Source organism: Antrostomus carolinensis, unplaced genomic scaffold (genome assembly GCF_000700745.2).
Source record: "Antrostomus carolinensis isolate BGI_N321 unplaced genomic scaffold, ASM70074v2 scaffold8645, whole genome shotgun sequence".
In the NCBI taxonomy this organism is placed as follows: Eukaryota; Metazoa; Chordata; class Aves; order Caprimulgiformes; family Caprimulgidae; genus Antrostomus; species Antrostomus carolinensis.
The window spans coordinates 43,707-56,788 of record NW_010318397.1 but is presented as its reverse complement, the minus strand read 5'-3'; the positions used below and the strand labels follow the sequence as shown (position 1 = coordinate 56,788).

The 13,082-nt window shown below is 40.5% G+C and overlaps 1 protein-coding gene across 1 annotated transcript in view; it reads right to left on the bottom strand.

Moving 5' to 3' along the window:
- Positions 1-218: 218 nt before the first annotated feature.
- LOC104525666 (activating molecule in BECN1-regulated autophagy protein 1-like) overlaps positions 219-13,082 on the bottom strand; it is a gene marked incomplete at its 3' end in the record, with an annotated part of 45,427 nt that continues 32,563 nt past the window's right edge. Inside the window, 2 exon segments of the mRNA XM_029085174.1 lie at positions 219-319; positions 1,307-1,387. Of these exon segments, the coding sequence (XP_028941007.1) occupies positions 219-319; positions 1,307-1,387 (182 nt within the window).

Genomic DNA, 13,082 nt, shown 5'->3' with positions numbered 1-13,082 from the left:
CCAATTCATGCAGAGATTCCATACACCTACTTGAAGTGTGGAAGATCTGCAATGCCCAAGCGCTTGAATGACACCACGTCACTCCAACAGCCCCTTGTTTCAGGCAACTTAAATAGAACCTCAAAAGCTGGAATCGGACTTTTCTTCATCAATCCTCCTCTTCACAAGAAAAATACCACTAATATACAGGACTACTAAAAACAAGGAAATCTCATTACCTGCCAAAACCCTGTTGACAGAGGAATGGGTGGCCAAGCCAGGCTGTCCCCGTTCATGGAAAATCCCAGCATAAGGCAAGTACTCTGGCAGCAAGAAGCGTCTGCAAAACAAAGAGAGTAAGCTTACATGGTGAGACATCCCAGCATACTACAGCCCGGGACAGTAACCACAATTACTTTGAGGAAACATGACTATATTCCAGTAGACTATAGGAGAGGGAAGGCTGGACTCCTCTGCTTAGCCAACCGCTTCACTGCTTCAAATAAAAGGCAAGTTACAGAATAGATCCTCCTCTGATCAATGTGGCTGTGAAGATCAGCATTAAGCAAATCCTTTACCTCCTACAATAGCTACCTAATCTCAAACCAGCGTGTTGTGCTGAGAATCTCCAGTCAATTCTTTTCACAGAATCACAGAATCTTAGGGATTGGAAGGGACCTCGAAAGATCATCCAGTCCAATCCCCCTGCCAGAGCAGGAACCTAAATGAGATCACACAGGAAGGCGTCCAGGCAGGTCTTGAATGTCTCCAGAGAAGGAGACTCCACACCCTCCCTGGGCAGCCTGTCCCAGGGCTCTGTGACCCTCACCGTAAAGAAGTTTCTTCTCAAGTTTAAGCAGAACCTCCTGTGTTCCAGCTCACACCCATTGCCCATTGTCCTATCGTTGGGCATCACTGAGAAGAGCCTGGCTCCATCCTCATGACATTTGCCCTTAACATATTTATAAACATTAATTAGGTCTCCCCTCAGTCTCCTCTTTTCCAAGCTAAAGAGCCCCAGCTCCCTCAGCCTTTCCTCACAAGGAAGAGATGCTCCACTCCCTTAATCATCTTCGTGGCTCCGCGCTTTTCCTATTCTGCCTTCACACCACAGCCCCAGCCTGCAGGTAAGAAGCACCAAGACCCTGCTGTCCTTCAAATGTCACAGCTGATCATACTAACATACCATCCTAGGGGTCCCAGAAATTGCAAACCAAGAATACAGAAGCCCTGTGCACAAAAAGGAATCCATCTGAAAGAACCAGAGATCTGTACTGCAACTGGTACCCCTAGGATTTCCACACCCTTCTACATGCACAAGCCTTACCTCGGGACAAAGCGCCCCAGCGATGGTGCAGACATGCGGGCATTTCGGGGAGCTCGGTGCCTGGATCGATCTCCATTGTCCCTTCAGCAAAAGACAAGAAAAAAAAATATTGTCCATTAAAAATACTATGTAATAAAGTATTCTCCAAGAAAAGAAAAAACAAACAACATCATCTAGTCATCTTGAGTATGCTGCTAAGATTTAATGTAAGTTACACGCTTCTAACGTTCCAAATTCATACAACTCACTGGACCAGACTCCTGGTGGTTTTACACGAGTAGCCTAACATCCACATTCTTCATTGCTTGACAATGTCTCCAAAGTATCAACAAAACTCAAAAGAGTCAACAAATCAATGTCAGCACCTTGAGCAAATGAACAAGAAACTGTAGAATTTGGACCGGGAGAGCAGAAGCACGCACACCACAGTCCTGATGAGAACTTCCTCTTAGTCAAAGAGATCTGTTAACTTTCACTTTGTCATTCCCAGAAGTGCAGGTAAAAGAGCATAATCTGCAGACTATTTTGCACTCCTTCCCTCCAGGTCCAGTTTAAGATAATCTCACCTTTCACAAACTTTTCCAGTGAAGTCAGAAATTTTAGGTGGTATCAGATAAGTGTACCTCCTCAAAAACCTCTCATTTTGTTTCACAGTGAATGTCTGGGCCCTAGGGAATGAGGGGAAAGGGTCTAGCATGTTGTACTGGGTTTGTGTGGCAAGGTTTTGGTAGCATGGTGGGGACATGGTGCGTGCCTCAAGGAGATTTAACCTTGGGGGTGGGGGGGATACCCGTATGTCCTACAGGAGACACAGGAAAGTCTTCTTCCTCAGGAGGGCAATGCTGCACTGAACAGGTTACCCAGAGAGGCTGCGGAGCTGCCATCCTTGGTGGAAGTCTCAAGAGAGGAGCCAGACAAAAGTCATGGCTGACCAAGTCTGACTTTGGCAGTAACAACCCTACGAGAAGCAAACTAGAGGACCTCCAGAGTCACCAGCAAACAAAATTCTTCATATTGCATTCATAGGTCACAAGAGGACCTGTAATTATACAGCACTAAAACTGCAATGAAAATAATGAGACTCCATCAGTGATTCTGGAGTTCTGAAACAGACCTCCATGGTGCTCTATTCTCCAATGAGAAATTTACTCTCTGCATGATCTTGCACAAGTAGCAAGTCTGTCCTCCCTGGATTCCAGATCCCCATCTGTAATTGCAGCCCTACTTGTCTCCTTCCTAGGCAGTTGTGGGGAGAATATTACTTGCAGAGCCTTGGAATCACTAGGAAACTAAATATTCCTTATGCAACACACTAGCAGCACATTTCTAACCCACTCCAGCAAGCTGTGCATTTTATAATCTTTTTTTTTTGTTTTGCTTTTTTTAAAGTCAGTGAGCAAGAAACGTGGGCTGAGAAGAAAGTCCATTACGCGGCTGTTTCCCACACACTTGAGGAACCAGGAACACAAGAGCAGAGGTTGTTCTGCAAAGCTTGTTAGCATTTCCATCTCTGCCACCAAAACCAAATCTAAATCCAAGCTCAAAGCTTCCATTTCTTCTCCCACTGCAGACACAGTATTTGCCATTCACAGCCAAAGCCGCACCTCGCCCTGCGGTTTCTGTGTGAGCAGCAGGGTTCCTGAAATCAGCAACTTAAAAGCAGCTGCTGTTCTTTTATCAGAGGCCTCCAGCCTATTAAGATGCGGATCAATAACAGAAGGAATCCTGTGAACTCGAGTGCTGACATATCAACTTTTCCTGCTAAAGAGAAAAGGCCAAAGGGAAAAAGAAGTGTCATGTTCCAGATCTTGCCACACACAGTAAGAGTTAGTGAAAGCCAGACATGAAATACATTTTATAAAAGTCCTTGTAGCAGTTTTTGAAACCTGTTTTCAGGGTTTGCATTTGCTTTGGACATTTACTAGAATTAGAAGATGCTTTTGAAAGGGACAAATATCAGCAAGAGGAACCACAGCATGGATACACCCTGCAGAACTCTCCAGTTGAAGAGAATCTCTGCAGCAGGTTTCAAAAGGAATGAGGAATTAGCTGCAGCAAACAAAGGAAAATAAAGGTGTAAAGTCTCCTACAGTCCAAATCAAGAGACCTAAAGCAACTAATTGTTCAAGTGTTTTAAAACTCCACTAGCCAACGCTCTTAGCATCCACAAAAACATTTTAGGACGCAAATTTTCTAATCAATGAGACTTTCTGATGCTAGAACTCCATCCTGTACTCTCCCATTCACTGTGCATACAACCTTCCCCCAATAGAAAAAGCCTAAAAGGGAAAAAAATACAGACTAGACTTTTCTTCAGTTTTCACCACGACAGACACAGACTCTACTGATTCAAGAGACAGCAATCTATTTTTAACACCCCTAAAAAAAATATAAATAAATAAATTTAAACCCACCACAACTCCAACAGCCACTGTCCAGTATCTCAAACAGCAGAACTGAGAGTGAGAAAGAGTGACTATCCTTTGAGAATGCTAGAATTCCTGTTTCCTGTAACGGAAGTGTAAGATACACTCCCCTGTGCTAAAGAGGAATATTACTAAACATTACTCTGAATCACTAATTTACAGAGTCATTTATATCCAAACTCCCATGCTCAACTCCATGCAAGAGTGTTTTAAGCGTCTAGTACGGAAAAGCTAGAACAGCTGATATTACCCTGGTGCCAGCTGAAGATTATTTCTACATCTTCTAAAAAGGAAAATTAAAAAAAAAATAAACCCTACAGATCCGTGAAGATGGGTGGCATTTTGTGTTATTTTTGTACCACATACAGTCTGCTGACAGAGGGAGGAGAGCAGATGTTAGCACGACTGCAGTGCCAGCGTGAGGCATTCCGGCAAAAAATGAAAAGTTTCCAAAGTTCTTTCAGATCTAATGCTCTACTTTCTATTCAGTGTCAAGTACCTACAGACTCAGGAGCCAATGATTTGCAGTGGATAGTTTAATTAACATAACCTGTGAAAACCGATCCCTCAGAGTGTGTGTGTCTACATTAAAAAAAAAGCCTCTTCTGTAAAGCAACTCAATAACCTTGCAAAAGTAAATGAAACAAAAATGTGCCCCAGCAAGTGCTGTCACAGGGCTAAAAAGGTGTCCTGCAATGCCCTTTGTTTTAAGTGCACCAGCAAATATGAACAGCACAGGAAAATTTCTACAATAAAAAAATAATGAAGGAACTCAGCAATCTATTGAGCAAGATGCACGGAAAGAATCGGAAGTAATCAGCAAGTAAGGTGACAAGGGAGACTTAATACTATAATTATTAACAGACTAATTTGTCTCGGGAGGAAAACTGCAAGAACCAACAAATGGTCAAAACAACTTTAAGGGTCTGGCTCAAAATTCAGGTTATTCATAATTTGTTTAGATACCACTGTGGGACAAATCAAAACACTGATATGGAGAATAAGAGTTGGTAGGGGAAAAATAGCATTAGCACTAACACAGAACGGAGTAGGAAAAGAAAGCAAATCCCAGGCATTCAGGAGATTTATGGACTTTTAATAGGGCATAAGAAGGATGAAAGTCTATTCTAAACTGGGTAAGGCAGTCAAATCTCCTTGGATTTTTCTGCTATTGTTTTGTTTGGTTGTTAAAAGAAAAGTTGACCAACGTACATATAATGGAGCAGCTATGCCGGCTCTGAAAACAGAGATGGAGATGCAAAACTTTGCATTCTCAAGTTTGTAGAAAAAGGTTCTTCTTCATCTGCTAACGTGGCTGCCAGATTAATAACTGAGTGGATACAGAAGATAGTCAAGACTGTCAGCAAGGAAAAAAATATATGTTCTGCTTTTCTATCTTGGCAAGAATTCCCTTTAATATTTAGAGATTGTTGTATCAGGAAGTGAAATTAAACACACAGCATGGGATTTCTAATGCAATCTGTTCCTCTAACTGTTCCCATTGTAGTCAATATTATAACTCCCACTGACTACACTGCCAATAGAATTAGGTCAACAATGACCATTTTGAAAAGCCATTTAATTATCAGAGCCAGCACCAGTAAGCCATGCAAGTTCGTAAGAATCACATTATATCAGATCAAGCCAACTGTTCCTCATTTCTAGCATTTTATCATGTTTCATGTGATCCAATTTAAAATGCTAAATCAATTTCTATTGCAGAGGTTAGACACTTACATACAATACAAATCCTAAATAATTGGTTAAGTAGCATCTACTAAAATCCATAAGGGCTGGCACTGGATTCAGTTGCACCATCTCGATGTAACAGAAAAAAAACCCAGTAACATTTTCTCAGTACTTCAAACATTAAGTATCTCCATTTACTTGCTATCAATTTTTTAAGACTGGCAGAGGTTACTTCAGAGGATCTAGCACAGAGGGCAGGAGTAGCACAAAGTAAGGAGGGCAGGAGTAGCACAAAGATCATATCAGGAGGTTACCAGACAATGTAAACTTATTTGACTTTAGAGGGTGGTACTTCAGAGGATCTAGCACAGAGGGCAGGAGGAGCACAAAGTAAGGAGGGCAGGAGTAGCGCAAAGATCATATCAGGAGGTTACCAGACTATGTAAACTTATTTGACTTTAGAGGGTGATCAAGTCTGCCTCTAAAGAGGGTATGTGTTGGATGTCATATTAAAGTGGCCATACTAAAGAAGAAACAGATCCTGAAATCTTGCAATCCACTTCACAGGACTCACTGTTGATTTAGATGGATGTACATCCTGGGAAAAGTGTACTTACAAGAGCTGCACAGGACTACAAGATGGGGTGTGTACCGTGTTTCATAAAGGTTAGAGAAGTAGGAAAAAAGTTAATGAAGGAAACATAACATTTGCTGGTGATTCTAAGAACATGTCAATCACTTTCCAGCACCATCCTGATGAGTAAGGGACATACACTGTTGGGAACACTATGAGAGAAAGTTAACTACTAGTTTTACAACTGAGAGGAGCAGCAAATACCCAAAGATGTTAAAACTTCAGTTTTTCCTCTGTCTGATCCTACAAGATCCTGAGCATCTAGTTCCCATGAAGTTAGGGAAAACTGGGAGTGTTTCTAGGAAATAAGCCTCTCAAAATAGAGAAGTAAACACAAAATAAATAAAACCTTGACGTTCTGAATATTTCAGTGAGATACAAGTATTCTAAAAGGCAAAAGGAAATGAATGCCACACTGCAAGTTGGATGTAACTCTCCAGGGAGACACAGTAGCTGGCAGAACATCTCCTGGATCAGCAGCACTAAGATCTTAATCAAAAAATACAGGTTCAGTCCAGTATATGCTACTTTACTCACAGTCCTAAAGTCTTGGAGAAGTTGTAAACTGAACCCAGGAAAAGGGGACCACCCTACTGGCTCTGAGGACAGGGGTACCTCATCTAAAAACAGGATTATATTTAAGAGAAAATGTTCAAGACAACTGACTTCTCTCTGAGCAGAGACTTCTTTCCCCAAGTAGATATATATATATAAGCAAGTCAGGAGTACTGGTCCTATCAAAAAGGGTACAAGTGTTGATATTCACAGACATTCAAATGACAAAAACACTGATGTAAAAGAATACATATAATCTAGTAAAAATAAAAGATATATATTTATCTACCTATCTTTGGTGACCCTTATGGAAGGAGGCAACAATAAACAAGAAAATTTAAGCAAAAAGAAGCATCTGCTACATGAAAAGCCTTTCCTGGCACTAAATGTATTAGGATTGTGGAGCAAACCATAAAGTATAACAATGGAAGCCAAAGAAAATCAAAGAATAAAAATATTAGAGAAACTGCAGAGAGCAATGCTGCCCAGCTGGAGAGACAGGAACTAGAAGAACAGATTTTTAATGTAGCTACTTAATACAGTAATTGATAAAGAAGTTAGGTAAGTCACCCAAGACATGGTGCCTCTCCATCTTCCTATGTTCATTTGAAGACTAAAATGCCAGTCTTTCACTAGCAGCTTTTTCAAGGGAACACCAGGGAAAACTTCTATCTATTTATCAGCTAAAACTTCCTACAAAACAGCAGACTGCTGAGTTACTAATGGCTCCCCTGACCAGAGGGAAACAAACCCCCAAGCCTTGATTACCTCTCAAAGGGCTGTTCAGGAGAAAATGTATTTACAAGATTAAAAATGGCACTTCAGAAGATCAAGAGTTTCAGAGAAGCATCACATAAGAGAGGATTTATCACCTGGTCAAGAGAAACAGCAGCACTTGCCTGTTAAATGCCAAGGATTAATTGCTTCAGTGAAAGGCTGATTTGGAACCAGAATGAAGCACTCACTCTTATCTAGGCACAGTAGAGAGTTGTCTCTATTTTAATCACTTCACTGTGTGGTGGGCTCACAAATTGATGACACCTTTTAGAATAAGATTGATACACTTCATAGCTACAGTGAGTCACCAAAAAACAGAAACATCAGAGACCAGACAAAGGTAGAGAATCCCTAACTCCCCAGTCTAGACTTGGTATAGGAGTATTAAGGAAATCACTGTATTGAGTGTTTTATTTAAAAACAGGGCATCCAGCACTACAATCACCCTTCCTCTGAGACCCTTTAATTAGCCATTTTCAAACATTCATCCAAACACAAGCGTGACTAGGGAAAACATCACTACAGCTAATCCTAATCACTTAGCAGGCTTCAATATTGGAATAAAGTGTCAAAAGTAAGCATCAACTTTTTCTTTTAAATATATTGCTCTATTATGCTACTGCTCTTCCAAGGGAAACAGAAATGAAAATGTAACTGCACAAACAACCCTAATCTGTTAGACCTACAGGCTTGAAGAATGCTCACCACTGCCAGTTCTGCAGCCAGCACCAAACCGCTAACAGCTTGCTTCCTAATCTCTCTCGTTAACACCAGACCATCACCTACTAGTTGACATAGTTTGAGTTTCACAGACTCAAAATAAAAACAAAACCATTAACACTCATGCTCATGAGTAGAAGGAAAAACTCCAATGGATGAAGGGTACCATCTTGACATCAAAACTGTTTCTACGAGCCCAGGCAACCAACAGTATGGAATATGATGTGAGCTTTTCTGGCAACTGTCATCTTTCAAAAGGCACTCATTCTTTCACCGCCCTGCTATGAAGACACTTGACTTGCTGGAATGTGACTTAATGGTAAAACAACATTATGCCAGAGAGGTTAGCAATATCCTGCAGTACTGCTGCAAGGAAATAGTCATTGCCTGTCACTGAATCCAGGCAGTATTATTAGACATTAAGACCAAGATAAGGGGAATATAAAAGACTGTCACAAAAGATAAAGATAAAAAGAATAGGGAAAATGAAGCTGCAGGCTACTATGAGTAGATCACAAGGCAAGCTAAGACTCACTAATCCTTGAAAAATGAAGTTCAAAGAGTAGATTCAATATCATTCCCATTCATCCAGGACTTGTTAGCATTCTTAGCCTGCAACTGTTTTTAAGATGATGAATATAATTAACATAAATCTCTCTGTATCTGGAAGCAACATCCCAGTGCTAACTGCTCCAGAAGCCTAAAACAGAGAGGAGAAAAAACACAAAAGTGACCACCGAGTTACACAAAATTCAGGTCTGCCTTGAAAGCCGGTTTTGAGAAGGTCCATCTTCATCAAAAACAATGAGGTAGAGCCATATGAGCTAAGAAACAGAGGCAGGGGAAACAGCATCAAAACACAGATAAAAAGAGTTCTGGGAAGAAAACAACAAAGGCAAGTACATACAACAAATCGCAATATTGCTTTTAGTATCTTCATCTGAACTCAAATAACAAATTACTAACCAGAATATTATTTGTAGCTGCTCAAGTAAGACAACAAATTGTTCCATCTAAGACTTCCAGAAAGAAATGGCTGCTTTTTCTGCAGTATACTGGAGTGTCATGGATCCTAAAAACCCATTTCCATAGGCATTTAAGTGATGTGAAGAGCCCATGCCGATTTTAACATCTTCTACCATGTTTTTTGTTAACATCAAATGTAAACATCTGAATGTTAAGGAGGAAAATGAAAAAAAAAAAAACAAAACCAAAAACCAACCAACCAAACAACAACAAAACAACCCAAAAAACCCAACAAAGCAGTCTAATTGCTTTTAGAAACTTTGTGGTTCAAATATGGACCCACTATCCACTACATCAAAAGGCTCCCATTGATCAAGTCATCTCTCTCACCCACCTTCACTATGGCCTGTCAGAACTTTGCACTTGGCACCCCATCCATCCTGAGGTGTCAGCCTAAGCTACAGTTACCCTACACAGTAAACCTCTTTTCTTACCTCTGGGATTCCTTACACTTCTCTCTCCACAAGGACAGAAGTTGTCTCACTGTTCTGGAGCTGTATATCAAAAGCTCTATGCTTATTTCAAGTCTCAAAAAAACCCCAAAAAACCAAATCCCAACACTTTAGTCATTCCAAACTCTCCTTTCTCCTGCCAAGAAAACCTGTCTCCTATTTGAAGGAATTCATTTTGCAGAAGTTGAAGGTTATCACAGGAAGGAAAAAATACCCTGTAAAACACAAATGCACAGTGGACAGCTGGGAAGGAGAGCAATAAAGACCAAGACTGGCTGTACAAAGAGTCTGAGTTCTACCTGTGTGCTCTTAGTAGTTGGTGTGAGAAGGAAAAACAGCAGGTGCAAATTGTTGGTCTTTGCTACTTGAGCAGTTTATTTAAGAAGTAGAAAGAGCACAAGTGTTTTGACATGGTTGAGGAAAACCTGAGGAAGGAGATGGAAATGTGTGTGGTGAGAGAGGGAGAGAGAGATGGCTTCTTAATAGGTGTGAAAGATGTCCCTGCTGATGGCAGGGGGGTTGGAACTGGACGATCTTTAAGGTCCCTTCCAACCCAAACCAGTCTGTGATTCTGTGATTAGTGCTCCTATTGCTCTGTCTCTAGCAAACAATGAAACAGAGTTGGACTGAAATGGTCTGACTTTTGGATTTAAACACAAGCATGGAATTCCTGCACAAGGGTAGGGAAGAAGTTATTTCAGTAAGTGGTAATTTCCAACCTCTCTCTCCCCTCACTGAAACTTTCCAAAATCTCTTTCTGTCTCAGCCACTAAATAAACCACATGCTTATTCTCACCATGACACACAACTCCCTCCCTGAAACCCACTTCCACCATTCCACTTGAGAAGTAATAGGGAGAAGAGAATCCCAAAAGCAAACCTACTACTCAAGTACACACCACCGAGTAACTACACTGCCACAGCCACTTCTCCCCTTCTCTCTCCCATAATGTTAGCTCAGAAAATTGCTTCCAAGCAGTTCCTCATTACTATTTTCAGGTACCAATGCACAAGTCAAGGTTCTTAAAGAAGCTAACAAGAGAAGATGCTTTAAATGAAGACATTCCATAAGAAGGGTGATTGCCTGGATATCTTGAATTAATGTCTAATCAGCTGTGCACTTTTCTCCTTAATACATAAAAAAGTTAAACCAAAATGCCAGCTTGAAGTGGAGCACCAACTATGACACAAAACAGATTCACAAACCAAACGCTTCACCTATGAAAGAGGCCAAATAGAATCTACCTTACCAGGCTCTGAACTAAATTAAAATCATATTCAAGAAACCAGAAGTGAGACTGATGGCTTCAAGGCACTGGCCATCAGCTGGCAGGTTGCAATCTTAGAACCTTTTAAGATGCTACTGGAGGAACTTAGATTTGGCAGTTCTTGCCATGACAGTGTCAAAAAAGCAACCAAAAATGGCAGAAGACAAGCATGGTGGGTACTCAGGTATCTTACACACTTATGAAGAGACCCTGCAAGATGCCCATGTAAGAAGTCACAAGTCTTGGTCCAGAACATGCCTTAAGCAAAAGGATTTTAAGTTGACAAATAAAGGCAAATAATGTCACCCTGAATCTTGTAAGCTTTCCATAAGTGATTCACCTCTGTAAAGCAAGAGCCTGCTTCCACAAAACCAGAATGCCCATTATGGCCTCACTGAAACAGTGCCTACAGTGCTCATATCCTCTGTCTGGGTGCTCAGTGGTATCGCAAAAGAAGTTAAAAAGATAAAGCACCAAAACAAGATTTCAGGCCTGTGTGGTAAAGCCCTTCTTGTTGCAGAGACAGAATAAAGACCTTCCTAGTCTGTGACAATGGCACGACTGAATGGATCCACCCCAGTACAAATCCTCTTGGGAAGGAAGAAAAATGAGAGGATAGAAAGGGGAAGAGCTGCAGACATGAGAAGACTGTATCTCCAAGCTCCTTCGTATCTATATTCTACCAGGCAACCCACTCACAAAAGCAGACAGAGGAGTCAGCCACAATCACACCTTTAGCCTTGGCTTGAAAGCCTTTATAGAACTGTCGTGAAGGATCTGAGCAAGGCTCTCAGACAGCAAGGTGGTGCACTGTCCTATAGATCTGCTTTTCAGTCAGATATATAAAACTTTCAGCTTAAAACTCTTTCAGTCAGACAAATAAAATGATCCTGTGTTTGTTCCCACGCTTACTGTGGACAAAAAGGGATATAGATGGCCAGAATTCATCTGCAGAAACACCTTCACACTCCGATTATGGTGACAGATTTAGAATTATGCATGAAAAAAATTAGCTTGCGCTATCCAAGGAGTCCTATAAGTATCACCCAAAGTCTCCAGCATTAGAGCTGTCCTAGATTAAAGGAAGTCTCTAGAAGAGACTCAATCAAACTTGTAGAAGTCAAAAGAAAAGATAGCTTAGTTCTAAAAATATAAATTTATTATGTGATCCAAACATAAGACACTCAAAAAAAGACCTTGAAATTAGAAAGTTCAACATCTATGACTTGTCTATAAAGAAACTATTTTTACCAGTTATGCTGGAAGACTAAAGTGACGTCATTCTCCATTCAGAGATTCTTACCACAGAATACAAGAAGCTTTTTCATTTTAGCTTAGGATTCTGTTAAACCTAACCTTAAAACCCACTCATATCAATTTATCTGTTAATAACCTAATATTACAATCTGTATACATATTATAAACTGTATTGAATGCTTTCATGCAGACATGACTAAATTTACAGTTGTCAGTTGTATTCAATAAGCGGTGAGATGACAACAGTGACAGGTTAAACACAGGCAGCACATGTAGAGAGATAACATCTTATTATACCAAATAACACAGTTACAGCTTGTATCTCTCTCCTCCTTCCCTGTCCATAAAAGCTGGTGTAATAGAAGGATATTACTAATACCTATAAAAACCACTGTAATTCACATTCTTCGAGCAACACTATTGCTATTACAAACTAAATGTATTTATGAATGAATTCAAATGAGATTCTGGAGAAACTGCAGAAAGAAAATGACACCATTAGACTGACAAGTTTTTCATGCCCCTCATTAGGTAAGCAAAGCTGAATAGAGATAATAATGAATCTTAGAGGAGAAAAAACCTCAGAACCCCACAAAAGATGAGAGCCAAGGCAGGTTTGCCTCCCAGGCATCCTGCTCAAGCACAGAGCTCACTCCTTGCCTGCAGCTCTATGTTTAGTAAAACTAACTGATGTTTAATGCCCCTTGCACCTTTCTCCTGATCTCTAGGCAAATGAAAGAAGAGAGAATATTTACCAATGACATTAACCAGTTTAGAAAGATAAAGCATCAAAGGCAATTTGCTACGGCTTGTACATTAAAAAAAAATTTCACTGGATTCCAGTAGAAAAGTATGAGCTGCAGACAGCTAGACACAGTAGCAATTCCCTGTCCTACATCAGACCTGGAGAAGCAGGGAAGCCAAAGCATCTATATATCAGGGCAAGAAAGAAATACACAAAGAAATACATGA